Here is a 21,756-nt window from a genome sequence, read left to right as displayed (position 1 = left end):
AGATGTTTCATCATGAATAGGGGTTCAATAGAAGGAACACCACAAAAATGTTTTTGCCCAGTATATATGCCATATCAATAACTCAGTCATTCAACAACCTATCCAGTTTATCAATGTGGGATTAAACATCTATTTGTGAAAACACGGTAAACCAGGACATTCAATGAAGCAGTGTTTAAGATTCCAACCCAGCAAAGAGTTTCTGCAATTATGGAATCCAATAATATACAAAAAAATCTCAACTCATGAGAACAAGTAAATTTACAGGTATCGGAGATTTAGTGTAGATGATAGGTGGGACACTTACATTTCTGAAAGCAATGACAAACGGGTCAACATTGAATAAACAAATAACTATTTGATTTCTTATTTGGTAACCCATTATAAAAATACTCTCAGGCCACTCTGGAAAATTCAGTTAGTATACTTAAAAATTTACAAGCATTTCATGAATGAGACCCAAAAAAATGAAATAAAAAAGAAAACCAAATAGGGCACACCTTCCCTCTCTCGTTCCACCTGTAATTCACACATAAAACCCGGACTAAATTCCTAGTGATTGCTTAGGGCCATTAATAATTTTTTCTAAACAGTTAACTCAACACAAGGATAGTGAAAAGAAGTGGGGTACGAGAAGTCATAATAAATATGCAAGGCTTGAGATCTTAGTTTGGAAGAGTAATTCTAGAGGGGAGATGACATTGTGCAAAATCCTTTTGAAAGCAATGAATACCACACACTGTTCTGTTCAGAGATCCTGCTAACCAAAAAGAGGTGGGTGAGGTAATGACTTCCTGTCACCACTAGTAGAAATTTTAGTGCCCCTTCCCAAGTGCATTACTCAGTCTAAAACTCTGGTTCCAGGGTTTTCACTTTTTTTTTGTTTAACATAGTATTTATTTAGGTGTTTTTCTTATTGTCCTTAGTTCATACATTGGTTCATTGAGTGCTGAAAGCATCTGAAAACACAGTCAATCTCAAACATAGTATGCAAGTAGCTGCTGTTGCTGGGGCTGAATGTCTGTGTATACACACGCAAGCATGCAACATCACTACTGAATGAAGTAGAGAGTTTAAATCTATGGAGTTTCTCTAAATTTAGAATCACCAGATAACCTAAAACACATCTTAGAAACTTTAATTTTATCTTTTGAATGCGTGAAGAAAAACAAAAAATACATGAGGGAAATACAAATCAATACAAAGAGGAAAAAGGCTGAAAAGAAATGGCTTAATTACAATGCAGGCAGCAACTGGCTTAGGTTTAAAAGTCTCCCAGACCTGTGAGGCAATGCTAACTACAATGCCACAGTGCTGCCCTTGAGGAGATGACACGTGTAAAGGTTTCTTTCAAAGAAAACAGACAAAATAGACACTTCTGAGTTTGAATCTACTGAAAGAGAAATATACACCTGGGTTAGGTAATTGCTCTTTTGAAATTCTTTAAAAGATACATAGTAAGGTTTACTGGAATTTTTTTCTGTCTCACCTCATGCATTGAATAGAGCATATGGCACAAAATCCTACTTCAAGTTAATCCAGTAAACGGACTACCACTTGGTATTTTTGTCTTGAAGACACAAAACATCAAACAGGTCAAGACAGCCAGTAATTCTGCTTTGATAAGTAATCTGAACAGAATTATGCTCAAAATTTAGCACTGTTTGTTTTATTATACCAAACTTGAAACTGAGATGTTAATCCAAAGGATTCCAGCATAGACCCTGACCTGGCAGTTAATCCATTCATTATCTTTTGAAAAAAAATGAAAGTTGATTTTAATTACTCCAGTTTGATTTGAAGCACCATTTTATCATTAAACAGTGCTACAGGAAGAAAATAGTTTAATCCCAAAATATCTACTCCAGGAACTCTTTTCTCCCTACTGCCATAGGGGTTTTGACTGAAAAAAACAAAGGTTGGAAAGTGTTAAAGAGTAAATGAAATCAGTGTGGTCATATGCCTGGATGAAATATTTGTCAAATATCTATATTATAAAAAATATTCCTGGGAAGGAGACTAGGTAGACGAGATGTGATCTTCTTGGAAGACAATCTGACATCCGCGTGAGAGACACTTTTAACGTCACGCGAGACAAGGCAGTGAGACCACATTTAAAACAAGATCAAGGACATCTAACCAAGCAGTTGTTGGAATGCCTTTGATAGACAAACACCATGTGCTCCCAGCTCTTGAAACGACGACAGGCGACAAGCAGAACATGCAGCTTTCCTTAGCGTGCGTTCAAACACAACGCGAGTGGCAAAGAGCTGCAGTACAGGCTTTTGAATGATCAATGTGCAATGCGACAAAAAGAACACACAGCTCGCCAGCAGCAGCAAAGACAGCAGATTATCCAACGGCATCTCCTTAGCGTGCGTTCTGTCGCCGCAATCCCCCCAATAAACACGAACAACGTTATAAGTATTGTTTTTACAAAAGTTTTAAAGTAAAAGTGATAATAATGGGTATGTAGCATTAAAACACTAAATGAATTTTAATTCTGGTATTAAATGGAGCAGCTCCTTGGATGTATTCAAACATTATAAGAGTTCTACCATGGATTAAATGGAGCAGTTCAGAACATCTTGGGTCTATAAGTTATAAGGTTTGTCCTGCTCTCGAGCAGAGAAGTTAACTCTTCACTGTATTCAATACTCCAAAATTCCCAAAGGCAACAAACTGGACGCAACAGGATTTTTTTTCAACTAACAAGCAAATTATCCTCTGAAGGACAGGGAATGGAAAAGGGGAGGTGTATTAAGACTGAAAACAAGACACCCTTCTTCATGCAAAGGGTAGTGGAAATCTGGAACAAAGTACTGAATCATGCAGTTGAAGCAAGAACCTGAACAGCCCTTTAAAAGTATCTGGATGAGATATTGGGAGAATGTAACTATTAGCTAACCAACAAGGCTAATGGCGGAATGGCCTCTCTTCTTTAATTAGACTTGAGTTCTTTTTTTAACATTTTCAAAAGAATGTTATTAATACCAAATTCAACAAACAATATATATTTATAAGGTTGTTATACACAAACATAATAAAAATTATCTTAATATTTATTAAAAAATAAAAACCTCACAGTATCTGTCAACACTTCTTGTACTTCAAGGCACACACAGAGGCTTCAGAAATGCCACAATACTTCATAAAAAAGTAATTTCAGAAAATGTCTGTGAAATATTAATATATCTCATTTCATCAAAGAGATGCGTTTCTTAATAAACACTTGCCAGATGTTGTACAATATTATTCTATAAATTTATTAAATACTGGCTGTGTGATGAAGTCGGGTGGTATCATTATTTCAAGTACTTCCCATTATGAGAAGCACTCTACAAAATTAGGTTAAAATCACTACTACATTCAGTGGGAGTTTAGCTCAGTGAACAGTAGGGCAATACTGATGACTCTTCGTTCAAAACACTTTAATTTCAGTTTAACCAATTCCATCCTAAATTTAATTAGTTTCAACAAGGATTTAATCTTCAATCATTACATTTCTGTGCTTTGGAAATATTACAAAACTAAGAAGATTAAGGATCTCAAAAAGCAAGTTTGTTTATTTTCCGAAAGCAAAAACAGACTATTACAACACTTTATGGTCAGGCGATTTAAATAACTCACCATTCATTTTTACCTCTCTATAATTACATCGACCAATCAAGTAGCAAAGCCTAAGTTCTTTAATCACTTCATTGCGTTCCAATTACTACCATACTGTATAGTATGGATGGTACTAGACAGGTGCTGAGCAGTGTGTGGTCTTCATCAGATTTAGTGCTTGGAGTTCTGCCTAAAGAGTTAAATATTTTCTCTCATTAGACAAGGCAATCCTTTTCCTCATGCTCTCATCTCAGAGTCCTTTAAATGCAATTTGACAAAGTCCATTCAGACTGTCATATGCCTTTTAAAATGGCCATCCTTCTGAAAGGTTCTCCCACCTGAGCAAAGAGTCTTCTAAAGCTCTGCTAGGGTAACCATTTGGTTTTCTACCCTGGTTGGCCAGTTACACAGTTTGGTCGGATGGCAACTCTAGCAAGTGTTCTGGTTGTTCCAAATTTTTTGTTTTGTAATTTTCAAGGCCACTGTGCTCCTGTGGATGCTTAAAGCTTTAGAAATACTTTGACACCCTTGTCCTGACCTATGGCTCACCACAATTTGATTGCAGAGGTCTACAGAAAGTTCATTGGACTTCAAAGTTTTTATCCTGAGATGTAGTGTGAATCGTGGGGATGTCCAATCAATCCAATATGTGGACTTCAATCACGTTCTAGACACTTGCAAAGGATAATTAAAGCAAATGCACCTGACCACAATTTGGAGTGCCACAGAAAAGGGTCTGAATACTTACATAAATGAGAGATTTCAGTTTTAAATTTTTAATACATTTACACACCTTTCTGAAAATATGTTTTCACATTATCACTAGGACAGGGAATTGGCACTAATGTATCAATTTGATTCAATTTCAATTCACAATGTCCCAAATCGATTTGATATTGGTTTTTATCTTTAATGAAATTAGCATTCACTGATATATGTGAAGTGCTGGCTTTTTTAGACATTACTTAACCATCCATAGAGAACATTAATATAATGTGACAAATTTCAGTAACACTTTATTTGAAGGGTGTATACATAGTGTCTATTTCATAACATATGCATAACCATGGCATGGACATTAAAAAAGAAAAAAAAAAACTTTCACACCAATGCACTCATTCAAAATTCAACTAATTTAGCAAACATTATCAATTGCCACATCAGAGTCCAAAATTATTATGTGGGGTTCTTTGTTTTAATACAATGCAGTGGCATCAACTTTATAAAATACTGTACCTATATCATCTAGCACATAATATTATTAAAAAAAATTAAATATTCCTTCTTAAAAAACAGTTAGGTTATTTAGTAATCTACTAGACAAATTGATTCCCCTATTGGACATGATAAACTAATCTTGAATTATTTAAAATTAAAGATACTGTGGGAAGATTAATATTTTTCTATAATTCTACAAGTTACACATACAGTTGCTTTGTTTTACAATGACCAAATGGTCTTCTCAGAGACATACTTACATTGGCAATAATAAATAATTTTTGACTTACAATTCTGTACTTACCTATGTGGCCTGCTTTTACTTTAAATGGAATATCCAGTTGGCTCTAAAAGTGAATTTAATATTGATTATTCATTTAGTCAAAATCATACTAACTACAGTTGTGCTTGAAAGTTTGTGAACCATTTAGAGTTTTCTATATTTCTGCATAAATATGACCTAAAACATCATCAGATATTCACTCAAGTCCTAAAAGTAGATAAACAGAAACCAGTTAAACAAATTAGACTAAAATATTATACTTGGTCATTTATTTATTGAGGAAAATGATCGAATATTACATATTTGTGAGTGGCAAAAGTATGTGAACCTCTAGGATTAGCAGTTAGTTTGAAGGTGAAATTAAAGTCAGGTGTTTTCAATCAATGGGATGACAATCAGGTGTGAGTGGGCACCCTGTGTGATGTAAAGAACAAGGATCTATCAAAGTCTGCTCTTCACAACACATGTTTGTGGAAGTGTATCATGGCACGAACAAAGGAGATTTCTGAGGACCTCAGAAAAAGAGTTGTTGATGCTCATTAGGCTGGAAAAGGTTACAAAACCATCTCTAAAGAGTTTGGACTCCACCAATCCACAGTCAGACAGATTGTGCACAAATGGAGGAAATTCAAGACCATTGTTACCCTCGCCAGGAGTAGTCGACCAACAAAGATCACTCCAAGAGAAAGGCGTGTAATAGTCGGCGAGGTCACAAAGGGTAACTTCTAAGCAACTGAAGGCCACTCTCACATTGGCTAATGTTCATGTTCATGAGTCCACCCTCAGGAGAACACTGAACAACAATGGTGTGCATGGCAGGGTTGCAAGGAAAAGGCCACTGCTCTCCAAAAAAAACATTGCTCCTCGTTTGCAGTTTGCTAAAGATCACGTGAACAAAGCAGAAGGTTATTAGAAGAATGTTTTGAGGACGGATGAGACCAAAACAGAACTTTTTGGTTTAAATGAAAAGCGTTATGTTTGGAGAAAGGAAAACACTGCATTCCAGCATAAGAACCTTATCCCATCTGGGAAACATGGTGGTGGTAGTATCATGGTTTGGACCTGTTTTGCTGTATCTGGGCCAGGACGGCTTACCTTCATTGATGGAACAATGAATTCTGAATTATATCAGAGAATTCCAAAGGAAAATGTCAGGACATCTGTACATGAACTGAATCTCAAGAGAAGGTGGGTCATGCGTAAAGACAACGACCCTAGGCACATAAGTCTTTCTACCAAAGAATGGTTAAAGAAGAATAAAGTTAATTTTTTGAAATGGCCAAGTCAAAGTCCTGACCTTAATCCAATCGAAATGCTGTGGAAGGACCTGAAGTGAGCAGTTAATGTGAGGAAACCCACCAACATTCCAGAGTTGAAGCTGTTCTGTACGGAGGAATGGGCTACAATTCCTCCAAGCCAGTGTGCAGGAATGATCAAAAGTTACCGGAAACGTTTAGTTGCAGTTATTGCTGCAAAGGGGGGTCACACCAGATACTGAAAGCAAAGGTTCACATACTTTTGCCACTCACAAATATGTAATATTCGATCATTTTCCTTAATAAATAAATGACCAAGTATAATATTTTTGTCTCATTTGTTTAACTGGTTTCTCTTTACCTACTTTTAGGACTTGAGTGAAAATCTGATGATGTTTTAGGTCATATTTATGCAGAAATATGGAAAATTCTAAAGGGTTCACAAACTTTCAAGCACAACTGTATATACAGAAAACCGCCATGACCAGAATATTAAAACTTCAATTTCAATCAAATTGTAGTGAATCTTTTTGCTTTATCCAACAATTTCAAAACTGTTGCATTCACATCTTTCTTGTAGTGCAAATAAAATACAAGTTTGTCATTTTGACTACAGCCTTTTATAAAATCAGTAGTATTTTACAAGCAAAACAGTAAAAAGGTAAAAAAAATAAGTAGACTAACCCTATCCAGATGTAACTATTAACTGCTGCCTAGTTATAATAATTAGGTAATTTTCTCAACAATAAATAGATCTGCATAATGATTTTTGTATTTTAGAATAATGCATTAAAGTCATGCATTAAATTTACTGTTAAACATACAAAGAATTAAACAAAATTAAATATCCACAAATATGAATGAAGTTTAATAAAATAAATGACTTGAAACATATGATAAAACACTTACCAAGGCATTTTCTTTAATATCAAGATTTTTGAGAACAGCATTGCCTAGAAAACAAAACATTATGTTAGACGTTTTACTGTGATAAAGTTTATTCCTAAAGCAATACTTAAAATACTTTGTTAATCTGTAAACCTCACCTCCCTTATCTGATAAAAAAGAAGCACAGACTGCTTGCTTTGTTATCTACAGTATCATGGCCCAAAGATGGTTTAACACCTATGTGTAACAAACTGCCCATTGCCACAATTTCTCATTCATGCAATGCCTAATGATAAAAAGCAAGACTTTGAAGCTCAAGACTTTATTTCCATCAGAGACTCACTGTGTGACTTTTAAGACCATAAATCTGTCTGTTCTACAAAACTGATATATCAATGTTATTAGATAAAACACTTGAAACGTGTATTCACTACAAAAGAGGCTATATAAAAATAACACTTTTTAGTTGTTCTGCTGCTCTCTCTCTCTCGTCAGGCTTCCGGATCTGTTCAGTTTTATTGGCCTTTTACCTTGCCCACCCCTGCCAACAGTGCCCAAATCATTCCATGTCAAAAACAGGTACAAATCATACAATAGTGGAAAACTGTAACAAGAAAATATACAACTTCTGAATTTGTTTTAAAGTATGAATCAATATATAAGCAGCAGTCTACCACACCCAGAAGCTATGTCTACTGAAAATTCACAGATCTAACTTGCTAAATTTCCTTCCCTTCATAGTTCTAATTTGCCAGTATCTTTTATGTCTTGGAGACCTGCTACAAAAGATGAATATAATGTGTGCATGTTAGTTATTAAGTGTTAAGTATATAGATTAAATATAACTGAAGAGGAGATATCAGTACTTTTGAGGTGCAGTGGTATAATAAATTATTTCTATACTATTTATTTGTGTCAGGTACACCAGTTTCCCCCTCAAGGGACTGCTATGTTCAACTCAGCAGATGCATTTTTAACTTGGCCTTTTACAGACAGGATAATAAGAACTAAATAAGACGCGTGAACTGCAGTTACACCTACATGCATATGGTACTTAATGATACCGACTGAACAATAATGCTGCTACATAATCTGTACAATTTGTAAAACTGAACAGGTCATTAGAGGTGAAAGGGAAATAACTGGATATACCTCAGTGCTTAATTTGCATATGCAACCTAATAATGTACAGTAATTAAGCTGCAAAAACGAACAACAGGACTGCTTCAGTTTGAGACTTTCTTTGCTGCAAGTTTATTCTTCTCAAAATTCTATATTCTGCCAGCAAATAAATAAATAAATAAATAAAAGCTATGGTATGTTTGCAAATTAAATTAGTATTTTAAAAAAAATAATTAAAGCAAAAAATCACAGTTAATATTTAGCTCAGTTGCATGTCTGGATTTTAAACCTGTGCTATGGTTTGGGCTTTAATGTAAAATAAAAGTCAACCAATGTTTACTAATCTAGCTTTATTCCTTGAAGGCAAAGTTACTTACTTAAGAATAAGTTACTTACTTGCTGCCATAACTGTGCTCAATATTATCTTTCAAAACAAACATATTGACATTAGGTATGTTTAAAATTAAAATGAGTTATTTTAAAAAAAAGAAAATACTTATCAAGGGCGGCATGGTGGTGCATGGTGTGGTGGGTAGCGCTGCTGCCTCGCAGTTAGGAGACCCTGGTTCGCTTCCCAGGTCCTCCCTGCATGGAGTTTGCATGTTCTCCCGTGTTCGCGGGTTTCCTCCCACAGTCCAAAGACATGCAGGTTAGGTGCATTGGCGATTTTAAATTGTCCCTAGTGTGTGTGCTTGTTTGGTTTTCTGCCTTGTGCCCTGTGTTGGCTGGGATTGGCTCCAGCACACCCCCCATGACCCTGTAGTTAGGTTATAGCGGGTTGGATAATGGATGGATGGATTTTCTTTTCTTTTATGCCATATGTACATTTTATTAAAGTATGTATTGTTATTTTTATGGCCACTGAAGAATAAACTCTACAGAATTGTATTTAATTAATAAAAACAACACTTAACACCTGTGGTCTACAGTTTAATTATAAAAATAACACTTTAATATAGGACATAACACTTCTATGCATCTGGTTATTCAGGAGTTTAGTGTAAAAAGTTAAAATCATAATCGGTATCAGAATCAGACAATCAAATAACATTGTATCAGTGATCAGTATCGGCCTTAAAAAACCTGATCGGAGAATCCCTGACAAAGTGGCTATGTTGCTTTTCTACAATTGCAAAGAAATGAGCTGCTCAGTTTGTTAATGCCACAATAATGTGCACATAGTACATTTCCCTATATGGTATTATTAGAAATGCATAATTGCAGAGAAAAGTAAGTTAGCAAAACAGGCAAAACAGCATACTTCATTGCTAAATACAAATATGCAAAACTTTTGAAGCCAAAGTAATGTTTATTGGTATAGCCCCTAAAATGTGATGAACATAGTGAAAGCATACAGTACTGTGCAAAAGTTTTAGGCAGGTGTGAAAAAATGCTTCCAAAAATGAAAGTGTTAATCATTTATTTTCATCAATCAACAAAATGCAGTGAATGAACAAAAGAGAAATCTAAATCAAATCAATATTTGGTGTGACTACCCTTTGCCTTCAAAACAATCAATCAATTCTTCCAAGTACACTTGCACACAGTTTTTGAAGGAACTCGGCTGGTAGGTTGTTCCAAACATCTTGGAGAACTAACCACAGATCTTCTGTGGATGTAGGCTTCCTCACATCCTTCTGTCTCTTCATGTAATCCCAGACATACTCGATGATGTTGAGATCAGGGCTCTGTGGGGGCCATACCATCACTTCCAGGACATCTTGTTCTTCGTTACGCTGAAGATAGTTCTTAATGACTTTGGCTGTATGTTTGGGGTCGTTGTCCTGCTGCAGAATAAATTTGAGGCCAATCATACGCCTCCCTGATGGTACTGCATGATGGATAAGTATCTGCCTGTATTTCTCATCATTGAGAACACCATTAATCCTGACCAAATCTCCAATTCCATTTGCAGAAATGCAGCCCCAAACGTTCAAGGAACCTCTACCATGCTTCACTGTTGCCTGCAGACACTCATTATTGTACCGCTCTCCAGCCCTTCGACGAAAAAACTGCCATCTGCTACAGCCAAATATTTAAAATTTTGACTCATCAGTCCAGAGCACCTGCTGCCATTTTCCTGCACCCCAGTTCCTATTTTTTCGTGCATACTTGAGTCGCTTGGCCTTGTTTCCACATCGGAGGTATGGCTTTTTGGCTGCAACTCTTCCATGAAGACCACTTCTGGCCAGACTTCTCCGGACAGTAGATGGGTGTACCTGGGTCCAACTGGTTTCTGCCAGTTCTGACCTGATGGCACTGCTGGACATCTTCCGATTTCGAAGAGTAATAAGCTTGATGTGTCTTCCATCTGCTGCACTAAGTTTCCTTGGCCGACCACTGTGTCTACGAACCTCAATGTTGTCTGTTTCTTTGTGCTTCTTCAAAAGAGCTTGAACAGCACATCTTGAAACTCCAGTCTGCTTTGAAATCTTTGTCTGGGAGAGACCTTGCTGATGCAGTATAACTACCTTGTGTCTTGTTGCTGTGCTCAATCTTGCCATGACATGAAACTGTCTTCCACAATCTCACCTTGGTAGCAGAGTTTGGTTGTTCCTCACCCAGTTTTAAGCCTCCTACACAGCTGTTTCTGTTTCAGTTAATGACTGTGTTTCAACCTACATATGACATTGATGATCATTAGCACCAGTTTTATATAATTGGTTGATCATACACCGGACTATAATCCTACAAAATCCCTGACTTTGTGCAAGTGTACCTATAAGAATTGATGCTGGTTTGGAGGCAAAAGGTAGTAACACCAAATATTGATTTGAGTAAGATTTTTCTTTTGTTCGCTAATTTTGCATTTTGTAAATTGATAAAAATAAACAATCTTTATTTATATTTCTGAAAGCATTCTTTGTTTACAGCATTTTTTCACACCTGCCTAAAACTTTTGCACAGTACTGTATGTGTCATATATTTGAAAGGTACGTTGGCATATATAATACCAGTTACACTACAATCATCATCAGTCCAGTTAATATTCTAATTCTGGAATAGAATACAGATTATCATAACAAAGCCTTATCATTCACATAAGATACTTTGAAAAAAGCACAACAAAGGATGTTTTACAGGATTTCTGCAACAATGGATTAATGTGAAACTGACAAGTTTGATGTATCACAGAGTACTTGTAACCTGGGCCGGTTCTAGACAGGCATATATGAGGGGGCAGACAGAAATGTGAAGGGGGCACATGGTGGCGATGGAGGCGGAAAAGGGGTGGGGTGGTGGTGGTGGTGGGTTGGGGGTGCTCTGGATTACTGTTTTTGTCATGTCATTGGATTGCACTTCGTCAGGCCTCTACCCTAAGACCTGTCCAACTTGGGTGCCCCACCTGAAGACTAAGCTTCTGCTGGTGTAGCTCTTAGGGTCACTGAGGCACGCAAACCCCCTGACCACAATAAGGTGGCAATCCCTCAGGAGGAAAACTGAAAAATAAAACAACAAAAAATAAAATAAAATATTCTCATCAGATTATACAACTAAAACATAACATTTACCTTAATTGGATGGCCTAATTCTCAAATAAATTTGCAAAATAAGGTAAGAATAAAATAAGACCTCTCAATATATAACCAATATTTACAAAACTAAAAGGGTTGGCATAGTAATTAAAAAAAATTCATCATGTCTTTTCCTACAATTCTCAAACTAATTTGTAGAACACAACAGATTTAGAAGAGAACATTTGAACTTTTAATCTTGTTTTAAGCTTGTTTGTTTTGTAAGCCACTGAACTCTCTGTTTGTAACTGAACAGCTCCGCTCTCCTTTCTCCTCAATCCACTCTACAACAACAGTCTCCTGTTTCCCTTTGCAAATACTCTTCCAAATTCATCATATCCAAGTTATTTGTTATGGACTTCTCATGGGCCAAGATCACCAAATTCCTCTTTCTTTTATGTAACATGGTGTGACATAGGGGTTAGGACCCGTGACAAAGTGGAGAAGGAACTCTCACACGATGCTGAAGACACACCAATTACCAGGGCTGTTACATACAATTTATGCAACTCAGGAAAGGCTTCCTTGTACTCCTGCAGGAGTTTACACACAGTGGACAGGTCTGTTTCCTTTGAACATTTTTGAGCAGCATCTGTTTTGCCACAAGAACTTCATTTTCAGACTTACAACATCTGCTACAGTGCCAGCCATCACAGCCAGAGGGTGCAACAGGGTGGGATCTAGAAAATTGCTAGATTTGGGTGCAAGACTAGATATGGCTCTCATCAGGTCAATATTCTTGTGTGAAAATCTAGTTTCCATTTCTGAAATGGCCCTGTCAAGGATGTTGAGCAGGGATCTTTTCAGAGACTGATGGGGAAATGGTAGGGTCACCAGAGTCTGTATGGCCCAAAGTTGAGAGCACAACACTTTGACCCAGGTGTTTGCTCATTGTTCTCCTTCTCTTTGTTGGATGTGACTCATCCTCAGCAGGAGATGACACTCCCCAACAGTCATCCTCACGGATGTTTTTTAAGGAGTCCAGTGCTGCACTAACAACCTCAGAAGCACTGCACAGATCAACTGACTGAGACTGTAGAATAGCATTTGCTGGTTTCAAGACACCAAGCACCCGCACTGGGAACTTTCCAATCTCAAAGAAGTGATGCCTCTTAATTTGGCATAGCAGGCCTGATGCCTCGGTGCACAGGTCAACTGCAGCATCATCATCCTCTGTCATCTCAGATAGGATACTAAGGATTTGTTCTTGATTGTCCACAGTGCACCTTGTCACCTCATAGTGGCTTGTCCATCTGATCTCAAGCAGCCTTTTTAGACAAGGTGCATCATGTTTATTGAGCACATAGTGGTGGTGAAAAAAGTTGTAGAGTGAACTAGATAGGCTAAAAATTTTTGCACATGGGTCACTCTGCATGGCATGCACAAGCACTAAGTGCAGTTGGTGGTTGTAGCAGTGGATGTATGGGACATATCTGTCAAGCCTCTTTTGGAGCAGAGCTTGTACCCACCTCTAACCCCACTCATCACAGAAGCCCCATCATAACACTGGCTAAGTATACTGTCAGCACTGTAGCCAGCATCAGAAAGGTGTAACAGGATCTCAGAGGTGATGTACTCTGCATCAAGTTGTTGCAAGTCAAGCAACCCAATAAGATGCTCCTCTGGCATGGAATTTCTGACAAACCGTATTATCACAGACACATTTTCCACATTGCACCTATCCCTGGTCTCATCCCTTTTGAGGCAAAACCCTGCAGAATCAGCACTTTCATATTTTTCCTGACCTCTCCAAGCACCATGTCAGCCAGTGTTTGGATAATTTCATTTTGGATATCCTTAGATGTGTATTTTGCATTTTTGGGATACCCTTAGCAATGCTTGCTAGCTTCTCATCCTTCTCTAAGGTATATTCCATCAGTTTTAGAAAAATACCTGAAGCAATGTCATCATCATTACCCACTGCATCATGTCTCAAGGTTTCTGCAGTCCCACGGAGCCCCAACTCATTTACACAGAGAAACCTTATAGCACTACCAATACTCTTGACATAGTAATGTTTTTTCAAGTTGTGTTTTACCAACCAACATTGAATCCACAGTCCCCCTGTGGCCTCTCTGCTTTATGCTCAGTCCAGATGGTTGAAGCATGCACATGGTTGTGGCTGGACACATGCCTCTGTAGCCCCTTGTCTCGATCAAGTGCTGCTTTCCAGTTGTTAAAACCAGTTAAGGTAAAAACTACATCCCTCTCATTAACAGTGCTGCCATATTTCGACAGGGGAAACAGAAGCATGCATCCCACAACAGAGTACTCCAGCCATGGTCGTGTGCGGTACCAGGCAGGATTGAATGATCTTAATGTTGTACCACCAAATACACGTTTGGGGTAACTACCAGTATTGGCTGGGATGGTGTATTGCCATTTAAGTCACTGGGTAGCTGAGTGGGTTGCTTTGGGGCAGCAATTGTTGGCAGAGGTACAGGAGAAGCAGTGCCTGTTGATGCCACAGGAGTAGACATGCTAGCTGCTGTCTCTGATGTACCAGCAGCAGCATCATTGCTACTGCTATTGGTACAGGCAGGAGCAGCGCCACACTTTTTAAAAGCTTGGAAAAAAGGATGCATCTCACAGCATTAACTTTCCCTTTGTGAGCTGCTGGAAGCTGGGGAAGAAAGTGAATAATCTTTACTAAAATCGCTGGGATTACATCAGTATATGAAACGAGAAAACTGTTGAGTGCAGAGTTGAAAGCTGGGGTGGGGCTTTGTGTCAGGGTCTGACAGACAGACACAGGTCATCCAGTCGGCTCTATGTAGCAGACAGGCTGAGTGGTGCTTGTGGGATCGAGAAAGAAACACTTCTCTACCAGACTGAAACTGTGAGAAGAACAATGGACTAGTCCCCATTGACTGTACAAATATAGATGTATTTTTTAGTTGTTGTTAATTATCTCACGAGTCGCTATGATTGATGACAGAGATTTGCTGCTTCCTCAAAGCCTCCGCCGTTGCAGCTCATTTTGCTCTGCCCTGCCTACTGATAAACCTGACACCGGGTCATTTGCATACTAACAGTGATTGGATGTTTAGTTGGGGGGAGGGTGAGTGGGGGATCTCTGCCGAGTTCTGTGTGAGCCTGCAGACAAAAAAAGCACGGAGGGAAAGAGCGAACAAGAGGTGAAACCTATCATCTCATTTATGCCTTTTCCAGTGGATTTTTCAGCTACTGTAGTAAATCTTGTCCATATTCAGTTTGTGGCAATCTATTATTTTCTTTCTAAACCTCTAAAAGTTTGATTTAAGGGGGCAGGACGTTTATTTAAGGGGGCATTGCCCCCTCTTGCCCCAGTGTAGAGCCGGCCCTGCTTGTAACACAGAAGTTTGGATAAATGTAAAACAGAGATGAATTTGGATGATTAAAGCACCAGCATTTTGTGATATTAGAACACTGAATCAAATTGATCTGCCAATCAGATATTACTTTTTAGAAAGTGTTTTTTTTAAACCAGCTAATGACAGAAGTATAAACTGTACAATAGCAAATGTTAGCAATCTAACATGGTGGTTCTCTGACAAAGACGATTTTAGAGACATATTGTTACAAAAACAGCTTTAAAAAGTGTTTTTTTAAATTACAATAGCCTGATGCATCACCCATCAATATCTTTTCTGTTTGCTTTGGCGGAGAGTCGCAGCATAGCTGAGACACGCAGAATATCTTTGAGTCAGCTGTTGCCCCGGCAACAGATAAACAGTCTTCCATAGACGTGGAGATCGGACTTCGCGACGCACTTTGGCGTGTCGTCCAATTAGGGGAGGTCCCAAGAGAGTTTATACCCCTCACATTTACCTTGAATAAGTGCCGCATTAATAGGAATGTTTCTTGAACAAGCATCTCTGAACCACATAAAAACTGCTTTTTCGACGTCTTCAAATGAAGCAGTTCAAATACCCGAGATTTTTTTTTCTTTTTTTCCTCGGTCTTTCAAGAAAGTTGACAGCGTCGATACCAAAATTCCAATCTCACTGGCAACGTCTTTTTTTTTTCCGCAATTGAGAGCTGCAAAAATGTAAAGTTTTCTTTCTAATATGAACAGTTGTCGTTTTTTCGTGTCTGCCATTTCTATAGGAGGGTGACAATGAGTTAAATTCTAATGGATGATTTTTAAATGTTGATGAGCAATAAGCAAAAGGTATCACTGAAAACCAGTACGAGGAAAGTTCGAATAAAGAAAAAAAACAAATTACAATGTTTCTGTCTGGGGATCATTGTGCACAACTGAGCTGCGGCCACAGAACTAGCTGCTCTACAGATGATTCATTCAGGCATTTCAAGGTCTTTTGGGCACTTCGTTATAATGAAAGTATCTGCTGAATGTACTTCGTAATAACAAGATTTCTATATACTTGCATCATATGGGGAAACAGTCGGGACCATAAAAATACTACATTGTAATAAAATTTTCGTTATAAAGATATTCATTATAACGGAAATTGACCTGTATATGTGTGTGTGTATAAATATATATACAGTATATATATAGTATATATATATATATATACATATATATATATATATATATATATATATATATATATATATATATATGCACACAGTAATCCCTCCTCGATCGCGGGGGTTGCGTTCCACAACCCCCCACGATAGATGAAGATCAGCGAAGTAGAAACGATATGTCTGTATGGTTATTTTTAAATATTTTAAGCCCTTATAAACTCTCCCACACTGTTAACATCATTAGAGCCTCCTAGACATGAAATAACACCCATTAGTCAAAAGTTTAAACTGTGCTCCATGACAAGACAGAGATGACATTTCTTTCTCACAATTAAAAGAATGCAAACATATCTTCCTCTTCAAAGAAGTAAACGTCAGGGGCAGAGAATGTCAGAGAGACAGAGTGAGAGAGAGAGCGCGAGAGTAAAGCAAACAATCAAAAAATCTATATGTGCTTTCATGCTTTTAAGTATGCCGAAGTACCGTGATAAAGCGGCATTTTGTAGAGGAGCGTCCGTATCCTCTAGGCAAACGGCCTCAATGCAAACAGCCCCTCTGCTCACACCCCCTTCGTCAGGCAGAGAGAGTGAGAGAGACAGAAAAAAGCAAACAATCAAGCACCGCGCGGGAAACACATCGTATATCATTGAGTTTTATTTAATATGTAATGCATGCTCTGATTGGGTAGCTTCTAAGCCATTCGCCAATAGCGTCCCTTGTATGAAATCAACCAAGCAAACAAACTGAGGAAGCATGCACCATAAATTCGCAGAAATCCGCGAACCAGCAAAAAATCTGTGATATATAATTTAGATATGCTTACATTTAAAATCCGCAATGGAGTGAAGCCGCGAAAGTCAAAGCGCAATATAGCGAGGGATCACTGTGTATGTAGGTAGAAGGCTGAAATTTGGCAGGCTCATTCCTTACAGCTTACTTACAAAAGCTGGGCAGGTTTCATTTAGAAATTCTACACGTAATGGTCATAACTGGAACCTATTTTTTCGTCCATATGCTATAATAGACTTCTGCTTGATGCCCGTGGGAGGCGGAGTTACGCCTCCCACGTAATTTAGTGCCTGCCCATATAAGGCCGTCCGTCAGTGGCAATCCAATAGAAACACTGCCGCTAAATATTCACGGGTGAAGGACTGTGCTTATGCAGAGGAAGATGAGATGGTCAGGGTGGTGTTTGGCACAAACTCATCGAAACTGCGAGAGAAACTTTTATGTGCCGGGTCTTAGCTAACATTAAATACAGCCGTGGGGTGGAAAAAGTCAATGTCCCGCTAAAGAAAGACAGTGTAAAAAAACCCATGCATGCAGTGTGTCACGTCTCAGATAAAGAGGAAGACGAGCTGTTTATTGATGCAGTAAGAAACAAATCGATGAATGAAACCTCTTATCTTTACAACGATTGACAAACACAGAATGTAACTTGAACACAACACATCCTACAAATACGAACCTGATTGAAAGAAATAATGATAATCAAATCCTTGATGACAGCAACACTAATAACACTCACAAAACAATTACTGTATATTGACAATCATGTTATTTTATTATTAAAATGTTCCCTTTTCTTTTTCATAACTTCTTTAACACACTACTTTTCCGCTGCGAATCGCGGATATATATATATATATATATATATATACACACATATATATATATATATATATATATATATATATATATATACAGTGGAGGAAATAATTATTTGACCCTCACTGATTTTGTAAGTTTGTCCAATGACAAAGAAATGAAAAGTCTCAGAACAGTATCATTTCAATGGTAGGTGTATTTCAACAGTGGCAGATTGCACATCAAAAGGAAAATCGAAAAAATAACTTTAAATAAAAGATAGAAATTGATTTGCATTTCATTGAGGGAAATAAGTTTTGAACCCCTACCAACCATTAAGAGTTCTGGCTCCCACAGAGTGGTTAGACACTTCTACTCAATTAGTCACCCTCATTAAGGACACCTGTCTTAACTAGTCACCTGTATAAAAGACACCTGTCCACAGAATCAATCAATCAAGCAGACTCCACACTCTACAACATGGGAAAGACCAAAGAGCTGTCCAAGGATGTCAGAGACAAAATTGTAGACCTGCACAAGGCTGGAATGGGCTACAAAACCATTAGCAAGAAGCTGGGAGAGAAGGTGACAACTGTTGGTGCGATTGTTCAAAATGGAAGGAGCACAAAATGACCATCAATCGACCTCGCCTGGGCTCCACGCAAGATCTCACCTCGTGGGGTGTCAATGGTTCTGAGAAAGGTGAAAAGAATCCTAGAACTACACGGGAGGAGTTAGTTAATGACCTCAAATTAGCAGGGACCACAGTCACCAAGAAAACCATTGGAAACACATTACACGCGCAATGGATTAAAATCCTGCAAGGCTCGCAAGGTCCCCTGCTCAAGAAGGCACATGTGCAGGCCCGTCCTGAAGTTTGCCAATGAACACCTGAATGATTCAGAGAGTGACTGGGAGAAGGTGCTGTGGTCTGATGAGACCAAAATAGAGCTCTTTGGCATTAACTCAACTCGCTGTGTTTGGAGGAAGAAAAATGCTGCCTATGACCCCAAAACACCGTCCCCACCGTCAAGCATGGGGTGGAAACATTTTGCTTTGGGGTGTTTTTCTGCTAAGGGCACAGGACAACTTAATCGCATTAACGGAAAATGGACGGAGCCATGTATCGTGAAATCCTGAGCGACAATCTCCTTCCCTCTGCCAGGAAACTGAAAATGGGTCGTGGATGGGTGTTCCAGCACGACAATGACCCAAAACATACAGCAAAGGCAACAAAGGAGTGGCTCAAGAAGAAGCACATTAAGGTCATGGAGTGGCCTAGTCAGTCTCCGGACCTTAATCCAATAGAAAACCTATGGAGGAGCTCAAGCTCAGAGTAGCACAGAGACAGCCTCGAACCTTAGGGATTTAGAGATGATCTGCAAAGAGGAGTGGACCAACATTCCTCCTAAAATGTGCGCAAACTTGGTCATCAATTACAAGAAACGTTTGACCTTTGTGCTTGCAAACAAGGGTTTTTCCACTAAGTATTAAGTCTTTTTTGTTAGAGGGTTCAAAACTTATTTCCCTCAATGAAATGCAAATCAATTTCTATCTTTTATTTAAAGTTATTTTTTCGATTTTCCTTTTGATGTGCAATCTGCCACTGTTGAAATATACCTACCATTGAAATGATACTGTTCTGAGACTTTTCATTTCTTTGTCATTGGACAAACTTACAAAATCAGTGAGGGTCAAATAATTATTTCCTCCACTGTATATATATATATATATATATATATATATATATATATATATATATCACATATATATATATATATATATATATATATCACATATATATATATATATATATATATATATATATATATATATATATATATATATATATATATATATATATATATATATATATATATATATATATATGTATATATATATATATATATATATATATATATATATATATATATATATGTATATGTATATATATATATATATATATGTATATATATATATATATACACATATACATATATATATATATATATATATATATATATATATATATATATATATATATATATATATATATATATACACACACACACACACACACACACACCCCGATCTACATACTCTCAAATAGACAAACCACACTCCGGGGCACAATGGTAGAGGCTTCGCCTCTAGTGCTGACGTCCGAGGTTCGATTCCCGACAAGGGGTGCACTGAGTATGCACGCGCGTTCCCGATTTATTTTCCCCTCGCATCCCCTTGGTTTGAGATGTATGAAAAAATATGCGGTTAATGCAGAAAGACAGATCACCAATCGAAGCTTTATGAATAATGAATACTTTATTCGCCATCAATGATTGTTTTGGTAAAGCCATACTCAGTGTATTCATTAGATGAACGGTAAAAAAGTAAGAACGAGGGGAGGATGACTTATTGAGGCACGCAGGCGAAACCACAATAGCACGTGGGCTCGATCTCTTCAAGTTCTATTTAGTCGACACAAATATCTTTGGTTGGAATGTAAGGAGAATTTACTCTTTACATTTGTATGGTGAAGAAAAATGTATGCAATGTTGCCTACATTTAATTTACATTCCTACCAAAGACACTCACATATATATACATACATATCTACATATATACATATACACACACATACATACACACATACATATATACATACATACATACAGTCTTTGGGGTGCGAGCAATTGTTGCTGGGGGTGCCAGAATCCATGAAGGAAGAAAAATGAAAAACATTATTTGTACAAAATCTTAATTTATTTATCCATTCCTAAATAATTTAATGGGCAGGCTATTTCGTATCAGTGCAATACGCTGTTAGTTAAAACGGATGACTCCCGCTCTTACGTGCAAGTCTGCCTGGATATTATTAACTATCGTATCTGTTCAAGTTCTATTTAAATTTTAAATAGAAGGAATTTTGATTTAGTCGACAGAATATTATTCCGGAATAAATCAACTCAAACCTTAAATAACTTATAATATTTTGCTCTCCATAAAAATATATCCTGTCTAAATTATACAAGTTAGAAATAAAGTAAACATTAAAAGAACAAACATTCAAATTTCTTTACTCTTATGTAATTTAATATAAAAAATAAACTTAAATTTTAAATATCCCAAAAGATTTTGCTCTCCATAAAAATATATCCTGTCAAAAATTATACAAATTCAAATATGAACATGGTGCATAACAAAACCTGGAAATATAAATAAAATTTGTTCTTTTCAGCAATAACAAATCAAATCATTCAGTTGTCTTTGCTCTTATGTCATTTTATCAGAGCTGGACGTCTGGCATCTTTTTTTGGCAACAAGTTCATTTATGTTTGGTGTGAGGTTCTGTGTTGTGGAGAAGTGCTTCTCACACAGATATGTGGTACCAAATATGCACAAGGTTCGAGCCGCATGTAGACGGAGCTGGAGCATTTGTGCGGGAATGGAGTGAATAAACTGTGTGGGCCATGCAGTATCGTACCTTGCTTTCAATGTGTCATTACGCTGCAGCTCAATCACCTCCATCTGAATCTGCACAGGTGCAGTTTCCACATCGACAGTAAATGGGTTGTGAAACAACTCAAAATTCTGTTTTTGTTCTTCAAAGCCACCAAAGCACCGTGCGAACTCAGTGCGCAGTGCGCTCAGTTTATCAGCAAAGTGCGTATTTGGGAACACCGTAGTGCCGACTTGGTTCAACATTACTTGGCAACAGGGAAAGTGGGGCAAGTTGCATTTGTGTCTCCCATAAAAGTAGCTTCACTTGAAATCACTTTGTGATTTTGCACGGGTAAAACCGTCT

The 21,756-nt window shown here is 37.5% G+C and overlaps 1 protein-coding gene across 3 annotated transcripts in view; it reads right to left on the bottom strand.

Annotated features, from left to right (window-relative positions):
• Positions 1–21,756, bottom strand: part of vps13a (vacuolar protein sorting 13 homolog A) — a 268,114-nt gene that overhangs the window by 227,256 nt on the left and 19,102 nt on the right. For all 3 annotated transcript variants that reach the window (XM_039750560.1, XM_039750562.1, XM_039750561.1), the window contains exons 2-3: positions 7,276–7,319; positions 5,132–5,174 (exon numbers count right to left, since the gene is read on the bottom strand). In XM_039750560.1, the coding sequence (XP_039606494.1) occupies positions 5,132–5,174; positions 7,276–7,319 (87 nt within the window). The remainder of the gene's footprint in view (positions 1–5,131; positions 5,175–7,275; positions 7,320–21,756) is intronic.

Source organism: Polypterus senegalus, chromosome 4 (genome assembly GCF_016835505.1).
Source record: "Polypterus senegalus isolate Bchr_013 chromosome 4, ASM1683550v1, whole genome shotgun sequence".
NCBI lineage: Eukaryota > Metazoa > Chordata > Cladistia > Polypteriformes > Polypteridae > Polypterus > Polypterus senegalus.
Note: the sequence above shows the minus strand (reverse complement) of the source record. Positions and strands in the feature narration are given on the sequence as shown.